This window comes from Thamnophis sirtalis, unplaced genomic scaffold (assembly GCF_051295495.1).
Source record: "Thamnophis sirtalis isolate CommonGarterSnake01/CBP01778 unplaced genomic scaffold, rThaSir2_p1.2 scaffold_2, whole genome shotgun sequence".
NCBI classification, from domain to species: Eukaryota; Metazoa; Chordata; class Lepidosauria; order Squamata; family Natricidae; genus Thamnophis; species Thamnophis sirtalis.
The window spans coordinates 93,638,923-93,657,550 of NW_028261382.1; the positions used below are offsets into that span (position 1 = coordinate 93,638,923).

Genomic DNA, 18,628 nt, shown 5'->3' on the forward strand with positions numbered 1-18,628 from the left:
ACGTTAGGCACGGAGAGTCCCATCCTTCTTTCCTCCCCACTTCAGAGCCACGGATCTCCCCAAGCTTTGATTAGAGCTATTCAAGAGGCGACATCTGGCTCATATTCTGAGCTTGCTCGTTTTCATGCAGACGTTTCATTACGCAAACTAGGTAACATCATCAGAGCTAGAAGGGAGTGGGGTTTATTGGGAGGAAGGGGAGGAGGAAGACGGTGGGGTCCTTGGGGCTCTCTGAGATTGCTTGCTCGTTTTCTTGCAGATGTTTCATTTCCCAAACGCCATCAGTGCTAGAAGGGAGGAGGAGGTGGTGGTGATGGTGGTGGTGGAGGAGGAGGAGGAGGAAGAGGAGGAGGACAATGACGATGATGACTGTGGGGTCCTTGGTGCTCTCTGACCTTGCTTGTTTTTTTGCAGAACCCAAACTGGGCAACGCCATCAGTGCTAGAAGGGAGGAAGAGGTGGTGGTGATGGTGGTGGTGGAGAAGGAGGAGGAGGGAGGAGAGGAGGAGGAGGAGGAGGAGGAGGAGGAGGAGGAGGAGGAGGAGGAGGACAATGACGATGACTGTGGGGTCCTTGGTGCTCTCTGACCTTGCTTGTTTTCTTGCAGAACCCAAACTAGGCAACGCCATCAGTGCTAGAAGGGAGGAGGAGGTGGTGGTGATGGTGGTGGTGGAGGAGGAGGAGGAGGGAGAGGAGGAGGAGGAGGAGGAGGAGGAGGAGGAGGAGGAGGAGGAGGAGGAGGAGGACAATGACGATGACTGTGGGGTCCTTGGTGCTCTCTGACCTTGCTTGTTTTTTTGCAGAACTCAAACTAGGCAACGTCATCAGTGCTAGAAGGGAGGAGGAGGTGGTGGTGGTGGTGGAGGAGGAGGATGAGGAGGAGGACGAGGAGGACGAGGATGACAACTGTGGGGTCCTTGGTGCTCTCTGACCTTGCTTGTTTTCTTGCAGAACCCAAACTAGGTAACATCATCAGTGCTACCCCAAAGGTCCTTTTTCACAAGGTGATGGGACTTTCTTGTTGTTGTTGTTGTTGGTTGTCATTTTTGTTTTTTGAAGACGTTTTGCTTCTCACGCAAGACGTCTTCAAAAGAAAATAAAAGAAACAAGAAAGTCCAGTTGCCTCTTGAAAAAGCACCTTTGGGACAACCATGTCCTGGATGACTGAGAATCTCTACAGACTTTTTAGCAATACAATTTGGGATAAACATCCTTTGAATGGTGCGGGAGCAGGAATGGATTTCCAGAGGAAAAAATTCAGACTACAGGAACCATTTGCACCACTCAGATGACCCTGAGGACACAGATCAACCTCCAAGTGGCCTCAACGACCCTCTAAAAGGATGCAAATGACCAGCTGCCTGCAAGGAATAGAAACCCTTCCATTCCTCTCAGCTCTGACTATCCTGTCAGAGCTGAAGATGCTTCTTGGATGAGAAGCAAAACATCTTCAAAAGAAAAAGGAAAGTCCAGTTGCCTTCCAAAAAAGCACCTTTGGGACAACAATGACCTGGATGACTGAGAATCTCTACAGACTATCATCAATCAGTGCTACGCAAGACTAGCACTGATGATGCTACCGAGTTTGGGTAATTGAAACATCCGTAAGAAAACAAGAGGATCAGAGAGCATCAAGAGCCCCTCATGGCAACCGTGAGCTACAAATATCCTTAGTGGTTCTTATTAATTAAGGCGATGTCTAAAAGCCACTTTCTCCTGCTCACCCAATCTGGTGCCATAATCTCTATGATTTGGTGGAGAGCAAGACCAGCAGCCTAGACCTACCAACAATAACTCACTCCAGGTTTGTCTTCTTAAAAAGGGAGAAGCCACCGAAAGTGAAGGAGACAAGAGGCAGTGGGCAAGACATATTTATGGAAGATCCATTGCTCCCCAGAAGGACATTCTCACGTCATTCTCATAAACGCACCCCTTATCGCTGGAGCATCAGAAAGGGGATTTAGTAGCTGGGTCACGGGAAAATTACAACCTCCTCGGAGTTACTCTATAAAATGTACATTTGATTCAGAGTTTAAGTATCCATTCAGGGTTACTGCAGAGACATATCACTGGGAGTATCAAGCCGGGAGATCTGCGCGTAATTCATAACTCATAACTCATGTTTATTGTTTTTCTCCTTTCGCCGTTGCCAGAGAAGTGCCAACACACAGGCAAAACATTCAACGCAACCCACTCTTTCTAGTACCAACATCCTACCCTGTTTTCCCGAAAAATAAAACCTCCCCGGATAATAAGCCCAATCGGGCTTTTGAGCGCATGCGTTAAAATAAGCCCTCCCCCCAAAAAATAAGCCCTCCCTTAAAATATTTAACCGCATGCGCAGCCAAACCCCATGTCCTGGAGAGAAGGGGGGGATATGCCCCATGTGCCCCATATGCACCTGCCATCCATGCAGAACAGCCTCGCGGAGACCGCTCCCGTAAACACTAGCTACCGTGCCCTTTCTCTTAGTGGCGGTCGCAAAAAGAGCAGCAGGCCCAGCGACGCTAGGGTTGGCAAGAGTGTGCCACAGAGACATAACTTCCGGCCCTCTCTGGATCAGCTGACCCAAGGGCCAAGGTTAAGGGGCCTCCTGCACCACAAAAATAATAAGACCTCCCTGAAAATAAGGCCAATGGCTTATTTTGGAGGTCAAAAGGAAATTGGACTCTGTCTTATTTTCTGGGAAACATGGTATCATTCTTCTGTCAGGCCTGCAGCCATATTTCTCTTGGATCTTTGTCCTGCCACACTTTCTATTATTCTACTATGCATTTTCTCTTGTGGGAAAATGGGAGGAGGGATTGTATGGAGTGAGAAGCTATGTAGCCATAACAAAATTCTTTCTGGAAAGCCAAGGTCATCCTTTGTCTCTACACCTGACCGGGACTGGATGGGTGGAAATGCCAGCATGGCAGTGGGAGATTGGACCATGTGATGGACTTGTGGGTGTGGGGGGCAAGACCTTGAACTTTCAACTAGGTGGGGAAAACCAGGAAGCTTTCAGATTTGGGTTTTCCCAGATGTGCCAACATGGCTCTCTTATTAAATTGGAACTTTGAGCAATGCTTTGCCTTGGACTCTGATTTACTTTTAGATGATATTTGGAACCCTGACATCTTCGCTTGCTAATCTGTGTTCAAAAACAGAGGAGCTTTAATAGTCATGTAGAATATTGTCAGATCCTGTTGAACTAAGACGGTTCTAAGCAGGAAGGGAGAAAGGGACTGTGTGTCCTTTGCAGATTGCGCATTGTTAATGCCTGGGGAAGGGGAGAAAAAAAAACATACGAGATACTAGAAAGTTGGAAAGGTGTCATCTTCTACATACTTGCTGTGATAGCACTTCTAGCATCCCAGTCAATGGCAGCTGAACCTTGGAAAGATATCTCAGCAACATCTAGAAGGCCAGCGAAGTCCAGAAAAGAGAATGCTAGGAACAAGGAAGATCCCTTACTCACCGTTGACGGTGAGATGCACCCAGCTGCCGTTATGGAAGGTGTCATACTGCTGATCCAACATGAGTACTTTGCATTCATACCAGCCTTGATCTTCAGAGCGAACCTGTTCGATGCGTAGAGAGGCTTTGTCATGTAGACTCGCACGGCCTAGAAGACAGCAGTCAAAAAGAGAGGTCAGTGGAGAGGGAAAGAGAATATCTTTCTTCTGCTGAGATGAACAATAATATTAAGGCTACACCAGAAGCTACACGAGACATTCAGAGTAAACCTTATCCCAGAGTATACCAGAAGTGAGACTTGTGGGACTTTTTTTAAAAAAATAAATGAATAAACGTTAAAAACATTGGACATATATAGAGCGACCTTTCTGGCTTTGTCATTTCCATACATACTTTTAACATAACAACAAATACAGTTTCCACTTATCGTACATTAATCTTATTAACATATCCTTCATCTGCCTTTGTATATTTATCTATATATTATCCAGTTCCAATTTTACAATCTTCAAAACATTCTGTTCCGACTCCTTTTCCTCATTTTCAACCATTGATACTTGGTTCTTCCAAATTTCATAATATTCTGTCTCGTCTCTGTTTTTGATTCCTAGTGTCAGTCTGTCCATTTCTGCACAGACCGAAATTTTCTTTACAACCTCTTCTTCAGTGAGGGCATCTCTGTTTTTCCAATTTTGCATATACCACATGCAGCATTAAATATGTCACTCCTTTACCATATTTTTCTTTTATTATTCCTAATAGGAATCTTTTGATCTAGCATCTCTTCCAACCACGTCTTTATCAGACGCCAAAAATGCTTGGCTTTTGTACATAGCCACCACATATGATAAAAAGATCCTAAAGCCAAGTTACATTTACAACACTGCGGAGAACTTGGGGGGACTCTTGAGGACAAATGGATGCCTGGAACTCAAGCAGGCTCATCTAAGCTTTCTCTGAAGACAGGAGAAGATCACACTTTTTATGTGCTCCCTAGCCTACATGAACTGTGGTACTGGAGAAGTCCCTTGGACAGCAAGGTGATCAAACTGGTTAGTCCTAAAGGAGATCAACCCTGACTGTTCTTTAGAAGGCCACATCCTGAAGAGGAATCTCACATACTTTGGCCACCTAATGAGGAGGAAGGACTCCCTGGAGAAGAGCCTAATGCTGGGAACGATGGAGGGCAAGAGAAAAAGGGGACAACAGAGAGTGAAGTGGCTGGATGGAATCACCAAAGCAGTCGGCGTGAGCTTGAATGGACTCCAGAAGATGGTAGAGAACAGGAAGAGCCTGGAGGAATGTTGTCCATGGTTTCGTGATGGGTCAGACACAATTTTGCAACTAACAACAACAGCTACATGTTATTATGGTCTTTTCTTTCAGTTATCCCATGTTTCCTCAAGTAAGGAAGAAAAGCAGCAAAGTCAAGTCCCATGGGGGAAAGTTGAAAGAGTCAAAGATGTTTACTATAATGAATGCAGAGAAGAGCAACAAAGATGATTAGGGAACTGGATGCTAAAACTTATGAAGAACGATTGCAGGAACTGGGTATGTCTAGTAATGAAAAGAAGGACTAGGGGAGACATGATAGCACTGTTCCAATATCTAAGGGGTTTCCATAAAGAAGAGGGAGTCAAGATATTCTCCAAAGCACCTGAAGGCAGGACAAGAAGCAATGGGTTGAAACTAATCAAGGAGAGAATCAACTTAGAACTAAGGAAAAATTTCCTGACAGTGAGAACAATTAATCAGTGGAACAACTTGCCTCCAGAGGTTGTGAATGCTCCAACACTGGAATTTTTTAAGACGAGATTGAACAACAATTTGTTTGAGGTAGTCTTGAATACTCATCTGCTTGTCTCCTGCCATTCAAGCATCAGAGGGATGAAAGGAGCTGCAGGTTTTTTCCCCCACAATCTGATCTAATCAGCTAATTAGTATTCCTGGATTGGAGTCAGGGACACCCTTGACAGCTTGGGGCCTTAGCAGACAGGCAGTCCAGCACATGGTCCTAGCAGATGCAAAGCCAGGAGGTGGTTAGAGAACAGCCTTTGGCTCCAGAGATACCAGCAGGCAAGACAGCACTTATCATTTTGCCAGGAGGATTTGTTGAAAGGCAGAGTTCAATATAGATCCAGTCTCCAAATGAGAAAGGCAGAAGAAGATTCAGAGGCAGGAGACAAAAGTAGAGGGTGATGGTGTTGTTGTTAGTTGCGAAGTCGTGTCCCACCCATTGTGACCCCATGGACAACGTTCTTCCAAGCCTTCCTGTCCTCTACCATCATCGGGAGTCCATTGAAGCTCACACCGACTGCTTCGGTGACTCCATCCAGCTACCTCATTCTCTGCCATCCCCTTCTTCTCTTGCCCTCCATCGTTCCCAGCATGAGGCTCTTCTCCAGGGAGTCTTCCCTTCTCATTAGGTGGACAAAGTATTTGACTCTCATCTTCAGGATCTGGCCTTCCAAAGAGCAATCAGGGCTGATCTCCTCTAGGACTGACCGGTTTGATGGCCTTGCAATCCAAGGGATTTGCAGGAGTCTTCTCCAGCACTGGAGTTCAAATGCCTCCATTCTTTGTTGCTCAGCCTTTCTTATGGTCCATCCTTCACAGCCATCGATTGCAACTGGGAAAACCACAGCCTTAACCATACACACTTTTGTTGGCAGGGTGATGTCTCTGCTTTTTAGGATGCTGTCTAGATTTGCCATCGCTTTCCTCCCCAGGAGCAAGCGTCTTTTGATTTCTTGGCTGCAGTCCCCATCTGCGGTGATCTTGGAGCCCAGGAAAATAAAATCTGTCACTACCTCCATTTCTTCCCCATCTATTTGCCAGGAATTGAGAGGGCCCTATGCCCTGATCTTAGTTTTCTTAATGTTGAGTTTCAAGCCAACTTTTGCACTCTCCTTCTTCACCCGCATCAAGAGGCTCCTTAGTTCCTCTTCAATTCTGCCATTAGAGTGGTATCATCTGCGTATTCCTAAAAGCTATTATCTTTCAAAGGAAGTTATGAGAGTTGAGTTACCACCACAATTGCCAGTTTGTTTCCCAGGTCCAATTCAAGGTGTTGGTTATCATCTTTGAAGCTCTTTGTGGCATGGGACCTGACTACCAGAGGAACCGTTTCACTCCAATGGGGTTGGGCCATCTCACCCGTGCTGGCAGAAGGAGCATGCTGTGAAAACCCACCAGTCAAGGAATTTCAGCCGGCATGCTCTAGCAGAAGAGCTTTTTCTGCCACATCTCCTGCCCTCTTGAACGTCATGCTCCTGGGATGAGATTTACACCTACCCAGGGGTGGACTCCAGCAGGCACAATAAAAATTGTTCTGCACATGCGCAAAAGCAAAAAAACAAAATGACCGCACCCCGAAGACCGGTTCAGTGGCATGGCAGGCCTGGGTTGCTGCTGGTTCCAGTGACCAGGCCCCCAAACCACAATTGGTTCGGCCAAATTGGTCCAAACCAGTAGGAACTCACCACTGCACCTACCCTTTTGGCCTTCAGAAAGGGCTTGAAGACTTGGCAGTGCCAACTAGCATGGGGTAGCATTAGATCAGGGGTATCAAGCTTGATTTCATTGAGGGCCACATCAGGGTTGTGTTTGACCTCAGAGTGGCGGGGGGCAGAGTGGGCATGACCAGGGTGGGCATGGCCAGCTTGACATCACTCGTGTTGTAGACACCCAAGCACTCTGCCAGACAAAACAGGCTCCTGAGCACTGTTTTCAGCCGCGACAGCCTCTTGCAATCCTCTGCCAGCAAAAATGGAGCTTGGGAGGATCAGTGTGCAGCCCTCCCAAGCTCTGTTTTCTCTGGCAGAGGCACCATGGGCCAGTCCTTTGCTGTTTCCATGGCAGCCCCGGAAGCCGATCTAAGCACCCCGAGGGCCAGATCCGGGCCCTGGGCCTTGAGTTTAACACCCCTGCATTAGATCATTTTAGAAGGGGCTTTTGGAGGTGGCTGATGGATTAAATAAGACCACACCTCCATACTCCATTCTGTCCCCTTCCTCTCCAACATGTGGTGTTTGTGTGTGTCTGTGTGTGTCTGTCTGGCTGTCTGGATCTATCTGTGTCTTTGTCTGTGTGTGTCTGTGTGTCAGTGTCTGTGTGTATATAGACAGAGATACAGATACAGATTCAGATAGAGATATAGATACACACATACATTTAAATTTAATGTCTGCATTTATTGTTTTAAAGTTTTGATGTTTTATATGAGTGTATTTTTTTGAGAGTTGATTGTAACCCTCCTAAAGTAACCAAGTTGGGAGATATTCAATTTAATAATTAAACCGATTCCAAAATTGTTTGGACTCCCTCTATATTTTTAAACTTACCAGCATATTCTGGATCCACATGAGGAGGGTAGAACCCAAACTTGATGAAGATGGGAATGGGCACCCCAAATTTGAACCACTCAACCACATAAGGAGAGGGTTGGCCCGTCAGTGGATGGATTACATCACATCCGAGGATGACGCTTTCACGAGCACGAGCTGTCACAAACTCGGGTTCTTCTCTTAAACCGTGGGCACCTGAGAAAAAAAGGAAGGGGAGAAAGGGGGAAAAAAGAAGGGACAATTCAGTAATTTCCCCTAAGACAGGAAGAAAATCTATTTATGGCTATAACTATACCCAACAGAATAAAGATACAGATTAACAGAGTTGGAAGGGACCTTGTAGGTCATCTAGTCCAACCCCCCACCCAAGTAGGAGACCCTACATCATTTCTAGCAAATGGCAATCCAATCTCTTTTTGAAAAGTTCCAGTGATGAAGCTACTACAACTTTTGTTCCATGGGTTGATTGCTCTTATGGTCAGAAAAATTTTCCTTATTTTCAGGTTGAATCTCTCCTTGGTCAGTTTCCATTCACTGTTCCTTGTCTGACCCTCAAGTGCTTTGGAAAATAGCTTGACACCCATCTTCTCTGTGGCACCCCCTCAAATATTGGGAGACTGCTATCATGTCTCCCCTGGTCCTTCTCTTCACTAGACTAGCCATGCCCAGGTCCTGCAACCATCCATCGTATGTTTTAGCCTCCAGTCCCCTCATCATCTTGGTTGCTCTTCTCTGCACTCTTTCTAAAGTCTCAACATCATCAACCCTCCTTACAGGAGATCCCACATTCTTTTAACCTTCCACAAAGCCGTGAAGACCTGGCTCTTCCCCCAAGATAGAGTGAAGTCAAAGCTGGAAGTTGGCCGTGTTGTCTGCATCAAAAGGAGAAGGGCTTGTGGCACCCAGGTTTTTGTTTCTGTTGTTATCGGTGCACGATCTTTGGCTTCATATAATTGGCCTGCTGCCAATTACCTCCCAAAGACCCATTAGATCACACAGATTAGGCCTCCTCCGGGTTCCATCTACTAGCCAATGTCATCTGGCTACTACCCGTGGGAGGGCCTTCTCTGTGGCGGCTCCGGCCCTTTGGAACGAGCTCCCCGCAGAGATTCGGACCCTCACCTCTCTCCAGGCCTTCCGAAAAGCCGTTAAAACCTGGCTGTGTCGGCAGGCCTGGGGTTGATGAGTTCCCTTCCCCTCTCGAATCGTGTGGGTGTTGGTTGTTTTTAAATGCCTTGTACCTTTTGTTGTAGTTCTTGTGTTTCCCTTCCCTCCTTGGGTTTGTGCGCCGCCCTGAGTCCCGCTAGGAATAGGGCGGCATATAAATAAAATGAACCTCGAACCTCGATTGTGAACCCTGCAAGTTGTACTTTCAAAATGGGCTACTCCTGCAAGGCTGCGTTTGCTATTTAAAACTCCCCCTGGTTGCTCAGTTCCTGTAACCGTTGACTGCATGTTTTAGCCTCCAGTCCCCTAAGCATCCTGGTTGCTCTTCTCTGCACTTCTTGTAGAGTCTCAACATCTTTTTTTATAGTGTGGTGACCAAAACTGGTTGCAGTACTCTAGGTGTGGTCTTGCTAAGGCTTTATGGAGTGGTATTAGTACCTCCCTTGATCTTGATTGCATCCCTCTCTTAATGCAAAGGGGGGGGGGTCATACCTATTTTTCAGTCAATCTTCATTTTGCTTCAGGGGCGACCAATCAAGCCGCATTGTCTCTGCTTAACAACTCCTATCCTTTTACCAAGGTCATCTTCGGAAAGGCTCTTGAGCGTTCTTTTCTTAACCCCGGGAACTGCCACAAATGCTTTGGTGCAGCTCTTTCATCATTCTCCGCTGGAAGAGCCCATCCGCAGCCCCTACACGCAGCAGGTTAGGCTTCAAGGTGACTCCGGCTTTTCAGGAAGAAGGGGAGCGCCAGAGAGAGAGAGAGGAGAAATGCTCCCTGCATTTATAGGAACGTGCGCTGATTATAGTCCATTAAAAAAAGTGATTGATGAAGAAGGGGAGATGGGGGAGTCTATCCGGGCGAGGAGGAGACCTCTCCACCCACCCACCCACCCTGGGGGAAGATGGTCTCTGCCTGAGCTTATCAAGGCAACATTTGAATGGAGCTGTTCAGCATCGCTCCAAGGTGACTTTCCGGCATGTTCTCCCTACCTCCGCCCCCTTTTCTCTCTCCTTCTCACTTCAGGGAGGGGTGGGGAGACAAAAGGGGGAGGAGGGAGTCAGCCCTGTGGCTGCTCCTTTACTATTCTTCCTTGAACGGTTTTTGACTCGCCTAATAATATCTGTGGGGAGTGGTTTTCCTCTCGGTGGCATCCATTCATAAATTGATCTGCCATCCGAGCCTGGAAACAAACACCCAAAAAAAATTCCTGGAAGGGTCTTTGATGGGGAAGTCACTAGGATTGCAGTCAATGAGTTGGCAGCACTGATCCCAAAGCCAGTGGATCCCACTAGGATTGCTTAGCCGAAGAATGCTTAGCCAAATAAACCTAAAATCACCCCAAAAGGCTCTCCAATATCTGAGGGTAACATACATGATAGCAGACATGATAGCAGCGTTCCAATATTGGAGGGGCTGCCACAGAGAGGAGGGGGTCAAGCTGTTTTCCAAAGCACCTGAAGGTCAGACAAGGAATAAGCGATGGAAACTGAACAAGGAGAGATTCAATCTAGAAATAAGGAAGAACTTTTCTGACAGTGAGAACTATCAACCCTTCGGAGGTTGTGGGAGCTACATCATTTGAGACCTTCAAGAAGAGATTGAACTGCCATTGGTCAGAAATAGTATAGGGTCTCCCACTTGAGTTGGACTAGATGAGCTATAACAGTGTTGACCAAACTTTTTGGCACTGAGTGCCAAAATGAGCACCTTCCAGTTTCCGGCGTGCACATGCGAGCCGGTCACCTGGTCTTCTGGTTTCTGGCATGCATGCACACACAAAGACCAGCTGGCACTCCAGAAACCAGAAGCTCAGCTTCCTGGCATGTGCATGTGCACCAAGGAGCTGCTCTTCCAGTTTCCAATGTTCCCGCATGTACAAAAACCAATTGGCCAGCACTCATGTGCACGCTGGAACCCGGAACAGCAATGGGCAACGGCTGCCATGCCTGGAGAGATGGCTCTGTGTGCCACTTCTGGCAGGCATGCCACAGTTTTGCCATCATGGACATATAAGGTCCCTTCCAACTCTGTTAATCTGTTAATATACAGTGTCCATACTTCTTCTGGCAGATCAATCAAGAAAGCTCCCTCCATCCCAAGTTGGCCAGGGACCAGCCCGAATTAGCCCTAGATAATCAGCTCCATCCAGGACCAAGTAGGAGTAAAAGATCCAGGTGTGGCCTCATGGACCCTTCCTGATTAGATCCATGCCCTTTCCAGGTGACTTTATTTCAATGGTCATTTCCACCATCCTTTCCCACCATCAAGGAGTCAACCTCCATGCCTACTTAGATCTGAATGCTGCCCTACACTTGGATTTTGGTTTCTTATTTCAGTAAACATCAGGGCACATCTGGATGCCATAAAAAGGTCCACTCTCAAAACTGAGCTCCTTGTTTTTGTTTCCAATTACAGTGTTACTTGCTCCAGTATGCAAAAGGAGAGACTTAGTTAAGCTGTTGGTGGGACCATATAGGGCAGGGGTGTCAAACTCAAGGCTTGTGAGCCACAGAGTGCTTAGACCTGGCCCTGGAAACAGCAAAGGAGCAGCCAATGGTGCCTCTGCTAGTGAAAATGGAGCATGGGATGGGACCACGTGTGGCTCCCCTGCACTCCATTTATGGCCTGGGTGGCCTCCTGCAGCCCAGGGCTCCATTTTTGCTGGCAGAGGGCTATCAAAACAAACCAAAAACAAAAGAAAGGGAGAAATGTTTCCCCTTTTGCATTTTGCACATGCAAGAAGGGACGGGAAAGGAGAAAGGGAAAGAGGAAAGAGAAAGGAAAAGAAGGGAAGATGGGAAGAGAACAAGGAAGGAAAAATAAGGAAAGAGGGGAAGGAAGAAGAAAGGAGGATGAAGAGGGAAGGAAAAGGAAGAAAAGGGAGGAAGGGAGGAAGGGAGGAAGGAAGGAAGGAAGGAAGGAAGGAAGGAAGGAAGGAAGGAAGGAAGGAAGGAAGGAAGGGTGGGCTTGGGCTTGGGCTTGGGGAAGGAAGGAAGGAAGGAAGGAAGGAAGGAAGGAAGGAAGGAAGGAAGGAAGGAAGGAAGGAAGGAAGGAAGGAAGGAAGGAAGGAAGGGTTGGAGTTGGGGTTGGGGAAGGAAGGATGAAAGGAAGGGTTCGGGTTGGGGAAGGAAGGAAGGAAAGAAGGAAGGAAGGAAGTAAGGAAGGAAGGAAGGAAGGGAGGGTTGGAGTTGGGGTTGGGGAAGGAAGGATGAAAGGAAGGGTTGGGGTTGGGGAAGGAAGGAAGGAAAGAAGGAAGGAAGGAAGGAAGGAAGCGTTGGGGTTGGGGTTGGGGTTGGGGTTGGGGTTGGGGTTGGGGTTGGGGTTGGGGTTGGGGTTGGGGTTGGGGTTGGGGTTGGGGTTGGGGTTGGAGTTGGAGTTGGAGTTGGAGTTGGAGAAGGAAGGAAGGAAGAAAGGAAGGGTTGGGGTTGGGGTTGGGGTTGGGGTTGGGGTTGGGGTTGGGGTTAGGGAAGGAAGGAAGGAAGGAAGGAAGGAAGGAAGGAAGGAAGGAAGGAAGGAAGGAAGGAAGGAAGGAAGGAAGGAAGGGTTGGAGTTGGGGTTGGGGTTGGGGAAGGAAGGATGAAAGGAAGGGTTGGGGTTGGGGAAGGAAGGAAGGAAAGAAGGAAGGAAGGAAGGAAGGAAGGAAGGAAGGAAGGAAGGAAGGGAGGGAGGGAGGGAGGGTTGGAGTTGGGGTTGGGGAAGGAAGGATGAAAGGAAGGGTTGGGGTTGGGGAAGGAAGGAAGGAAAGAAGGAAGGAAGGAAGGAAGGAAGGAAGGAAGGAAGGAAGCGTTGGGGTTGGGGTTGGGGTTGGGGTTGGGGTTGGGGTTGGGGTTGGAGTTGGAGTTGGAGAAGGAAGGAAGAAAGGAAGGGTTGGGTTGGGGTTGGGGTTGGGGTTGGGGTTGGGGTTGGGGTTAGGGTTAGGGAAGGAAGGAAGGAAGGAAGGAAGGAAGGAAGGAAGGAAGGATGGAAGGAAGGAAGGATGGAAGGAAGGAAGGGTTGGGGTTGGGGAAGGAAGGAAGGAAGGGTTGCGATTGGGGAAGGAAGGATGGAAGGAAGGAAGGAAGGAAGGAAGGAAGGAAGGAAGGAAGGAAGGAAGGAAGGAAGGAGGTTATAATGAGAGTGAGGGAGGGTCTCAGTGAAATCCTGTCTTAGCACTTGGCCACCACAGATGCCCCTGACACAAGTCCCATGTCACGCCCACCATGGCCATGCCCCCAGCCATGCCCACCATGGCCACTCACCTCCCTGGGCAATGTACTCCCCCACCCCACCTCGGGAACTCTAAGGTCAAACAATGAACCTGATGCAGCCCTCAGTGAAATCTAGTTTGACTCCCCTGGTATACGGTTTCAAGTGTCAGTCGCAAAGAATGATAAACCCGCTTGGGGGCTTATCATACCATGAAATATGCAATCTATAGATTCCTTTGCAGGAACCCAACCAGAGGTGATTCTGCTGATTTATTGGAAGAAGCTGAGCCACATAACGTACGAAGAACTACACACCAGCAGGGTTTGTTAGGTGAGGTTCAGATGAGATAGTCCTTCATGGGTATCGGAGTTGCAGAAACTCCGATATTCTCATGACCCATTGTGCAAATCAGGTCATCACACAGAGCCACCACACGGTTCCTTTGTCTGCTCCCTGCGTGGCCATGCTGCCTTTGTGTTCTGCTAAGCCACAAAACAAGGCTTGGACATGTTGCAGGAACCTGCAAACAATCTAGTCAATTGTCAGGATTCCCAACAGCATTCAAAATTAAATCAGAGTCCAAGGCAAAGTATTGCTCAAAGTTCCAATTTATTAAGAGAGCCACGTTGGCACATCTAGGAAAACCCAAATCTGAAAGCTTCCCGGTTTTCCCACCAAGTTGAAAGTTCAAGATCTTGCCCCTACACCCACAAGTCCATCACATGGTCCAATCAGTCACTGCCACCAAGGAAGATTCCTCCCATCCAGTTCCGGTCAGGTGCAGAGGTGCAGAAACAAGGGATGACCTTGGCTTTCTAGAAAGCATTTTGTTATGGCTACATAGCATCTCACTCCATACAATCCCTCCTCCCATTTTCCCACCCTAGAAAATGCATAGCACAATAATAGAAAGTGGGGCAGGCCAAAGACGCAAAAGAAAAGATGGCTGCAGGCCTGACATCTGAATTAAATGCAGTGACATTTGAATTAATAAATCCTAAACTGAGTAAAAGCACAGCTTTTTACAGGACTTGGGAACACAGCTGGACTGTTGGTGTCAGTCCAAACCATCAAACATCTGGGGAGAAGATACATATTTTTTTTCCTGTCTTGATCACATTCTCCCCCCACCCCAAAATATAAGTGATTGACAGCCACACTTCCCCGAACTAGTTACGACCCCGATCAAAATGGACGGATGCAAAGCACTAGCATTTCCCTCAAACCGATTCCAGGCTCCTGCAGCTGGATTTCTACATGACTTTTCCCTCCATTAGCTATTAACAATCCCCGTTTCTAACTGCAATCTGCAGCACAAGGTTTTTTGCACCTGACTTTCTCCAGACACGCCATAAAATAGCTTCTAATAAAATAAAATAAAAGGTAGAGAAGTGCTCTTCTCTCATCTCCAACCCCCCCCTCCCCTCCCCACCATCGCCATCACCACCTCCCTGCTGGGCTGTTGCTGATTGGCCCGAGATGACATCACCGTTTTTTCCACAACAGGAGTCTGGTCCGCCAGCGAGTCTATTTTTGGCACCCACGAGACAAGGCATTAACCAGCAACTGGCTCCGATGGGGCCGGGGTGAGCTTACGATGCCAGAAGTCCCTCCGGGATGGGACGGAGAAAGGACAGGTGGGAATGCCCAGAGACACAGTATTCCTGCTCGTCTCTCTCACACATGCACAGACACACACACACACACCGCTTCTCCCCATGCACGCACACTCCCTGACGAAGAGAGATGATGAAGCTACACTGAGAAAGAGGCTTCAATGCCGGTGGGAAGAAAAAGCAGAGAGGAGAAGAAAGGAAAGGAAGGAGAGAGGGGTTTGAAATGCCAGTGGTCTGATTCTCCTTGGACTGCTGGAGAAAGCATCAAAGGAAAGAGCAAGAAGAGAGAAGAGCAGGTGCCCGTTCGGGGGGGGGGGGGAGGGGATGCCACCTCTCAGCACCCCTCTTCAACCAAACCATTTACCCTATGCAAGCACTCACTGTTTTGTCTACCCCCTCCCCCCCCAGATGTGTCTCCTTATCACTGTATTTGCAATCTGGATGACAGGCCTCCAGCAAAGGAAATGAGTGACACTGGGTTTTAACAGATTAGCAGATTGTTGGAAGGGACCTTGTAGGTCATCTAGTCCAACCCTCCACCCAAGCAGGAGATCCTACACCATTTTCAACAGATGGCAGTCGGGTCTCTTCTTGAAAACCTTAATCATTCTTCCAGGAAATTTCACCTTAGTTCTAAGTTGCTTCTCTCCTTCTTTTTTTTTATATATATATAATTTTATTTTTTATTACATAGACAACATCACATAACAATAGAAAAAAAAAACAATGGGAAAGGGAGAAGGAAAAAAAAGGGGGAAAAAACCCCATCATCACATACAATATGTCATTTGATCACAGGTGCATCCCTACTACGTTTATACATCCCGTATCTCTCTGTTGTATATTTAATAAACACCACAATAACCTAGGGTTTAAAAAAAAAAGAAAAAAAAGGGGGAGGAGAAAGACAAAAAAGACCAAAAAAACCCCATCATCACATGCAGCATGTCGTTTGATTACAGTTGTTTTAACCTCTGCATCTTCAAATAATATTTACCGTCTCAGATATTTCATCTAATATAACTAAGTTGCTTCTCTCCTTGATGGGTTTCCGCCCATTGCTTCTTGTCCTGCCCTCAGGTGCCTTGGAGAATAGCTTGACTCCCTCTTCTTTGGGGCAACCCCTGAGATATTGGAAGACTGCCATCGTGTCTCCCCTAGTCCTTCTTTTCATTAAACTAGACAGACCCAGTTCCTGCAACCGTTCTTCATGTGTTTTAGCCTCCAATCCCCTAATCATCTGTGTTGCTCTTCTCTGCACGTGGCTTTAAATCAGATGGATGCTAGGAACAGCAGCTTTTCCTTTGCCTACGTGGGTTGTTGGCTCTCTCTCTCTCCTCCCCTTCTCTTCTGTTGGTCAACCACAGAAAGATGCAGGTTCCGGAGAGCGCCTGTCCACCCCTCCTGATTCATTGATTGATTGATTTTATTTAGGTAATCAAACATGTAAAAGATAACAGGTAGAAGCATAAACCTAAATATGAATACAGGAAATGAGTACGAATAAATGGGGACAATGGGACAGGGATGGTAGGCATGCTGGTGCACATCCCTTACAGACCTCTTAGTAATGGGGTGAGGTCAACAGTAGACAGTCTTAGGTTAAAGTTTTGGGGGTTTGAGGACGTAACAACAGAGTCAGGTAGAGCATTCCAGGCATTGACCACTCTGTTGCTGAAGTCGTATTTTCTGCAATCGAGTTTGGAGCAGTTTACCTTGAGTTTGTATCTATTGTTTGCTTGGGTATTTTTCTTGGTTGAAGACCAAGGAAAGAGAAAAGTGAAGATGTCCTTCTTAAGGAATATAGAGGCAGCACAATTGGTCCTAATTTCCAAATCCAGGGTGAATCCATTTCACAAGGGCCACAATCCTCCAAGTCAAAAATAAGAACCAGACTATCCTGCCCCATCCGTTTCAGAAATCCAAAAACCCACACTTCGCTTCAACAATCTTAGCAATATTTGACTTGTTCAACAGAATAACAGAGTTGGAAGGGACCTTGGAGGTCTTCTAATCCAACCCCCTGCTCAAGCAGGAGACCCTATGTCAGAACAAATGGTGGTCCAATCTCTTCTTAAAGACCCCCAGTGATGGAGCACTCACAACTTCTGGAGGCAAGTTGTTGCACTGATTAAATGTTCTTACTGTCAGGAAATTTCTCTTGAGTCCTAGGACAGTTCTCTCCTTCATTAACTTCCGCCCATTGTTTCTTGTCCTATCTTAAGGTACTTTGCAGAATAGGTTGACTTCTCTTCTTTGGAGCAGCTCCTTAGTTATTGGAACATTGCTAATTATTATTATTATTATTATTATTATTATTATTATTATTATTATTATTATTATTATGTGATTAATCTTTGGTGAGATTCACAACCTTTGGGGCTGGTTGGTAGCTCAACAGTTCGAGTCCAAACCAAGGACCTAGGAACTGTTAAGGTAACATCGGAGGATATAAGCTGTTCCAAGTAGGGTGGTTTTTTTGTAGAATCAGAATGTTCAAGTCAGATAAATTTAGAATTTCCAAATAGCGAGGTAGCCCTTTAGGTATTGCTCCAAGGGCTCCAATTTCAATCAGGACAACACACAATTTCTTTTTCCACAGTCGCTCAACTTCAATTTGCAAGTCCCGGTACTTTGTGATTTTTTTCCTTGCTGTTGATCTTCAATTCGTGCATCTCCAGGTATTGCAATGTCAATGAACCATACTTTTTTTTTTCTTTTCAACTATTGTTATGTCAGGTGTGTTGTGGGCCAAGTGACTGTCAGTCTGAATTCTGAAGTCCCACAAGATCTTGACTTTCTCATTCTCTAAAACCTTCTCAACATGATGTTCCCAGTGGGTTGTTGTTGTTGTTGTTATTTGATTATAGATACTTAAATATGACCCATCAAACCTCCCAGATGGGGAGCCTTTAGCTACTCTTTATGGGGGGTTTGTGATTGACTTTTAGAGACTTGGTGAAGTGTTGGATCAATGCTGGGAAGAATGGCAGTAGCTCATGCAAACGGACCTCGTGTATTAGCTAGTTTCATGTTTCCGGGCCAGAAGTCTTCGCCATGGAAGACTGGTGCTAATCCAAGCCATCACTGATACAAAGTCATTGCAGCATCTCTCCAAGATGGAACTGGTGGTCTTCTAGCAAGCTAAAGACTTGATGCACTTTGGCAAAATCTCCAGTTCTCTTATCACTTGATGAGCATCAAGATCACTCTTGCTCTTTTGAGATCTTTCTAGTTTCATACATGACAGCCAGACAGACAGACAGACAGAGACCCATCAGATAGCAAGATGATGATGACACTGAATGAAGAAGTCAAGTGAAGGATATCTGGTCAACACTGGAGTTCTACTTAAGATGTCTTAAGGATCTAACCCATCTACACTAAGCCATCATCACACTTGATGAAGCGAACCATTGTATGGCTACCACATCTGGGCTACAAAATCCCCATTATTTTGGACAAAATACGTCCAAAGCCAATGATTGCAATCAAACAGTAGACTTGTTCATAGATGGCTTAACCATAGTCAAGACAACCCCAACTGCAGATAACTCTAGATATGTAGACCGACACCAAGAATTTTTCAGCCTGTTTAACTTGCGTTTTATGGAATTAACCCACATGTAGCCATAGACTAGATCGGGGCTTCTCAAATTTGGCAGCTTGAAGATGGGTGGGCTTCCATTCCCAGAATCCCCCAGCCACTCATCCTTGCTGAGGAAATATGGGAGTTGAAGTCAATGCCACTTCAAATGTCCAAGGTGGAGAAACACTGATCTAGAGGCCTTGTTACCTCCAACAGACCGATTAGATCCCACAGATTAGGCCTCCTCCGAATTCCATCCA

At 46.7% G+C, this 18,628-nt stretch overlaps 1 protein-coding gene across 3 annotated transcripts in view; it reads right to left on the reverse strand.

Moving 5' to 3' along the window:
* Positions 1 to 18,628, reverse strand: part of IGSF9B (immunoglobulin superfamily member 9B) — a 101,800-nt gene that overhangs the window by 61,443 nt on the left and 21,729 nt on the right. For all 3 annotated transcript variants that reach the window (XM_087706379.1, XM_087706380.1, XM_087706381.1), the window contains exons 2-3: positions 7,803 to 8,000; positions 3,461 to 3,607 (exon numbers count right to left, since the gene is read on the reverse strand). In XM_087706379.1, the coding sequence (XP_087562505.1) occupies positions 3,461 to 3,607; positions 7,803 to 8,000 (345 nt within the window). The remainder of the gene's footprint in view (positions 1 to 3,460; positions 3,608 to 7,802; positions 8,001 to 18,628) is intronic.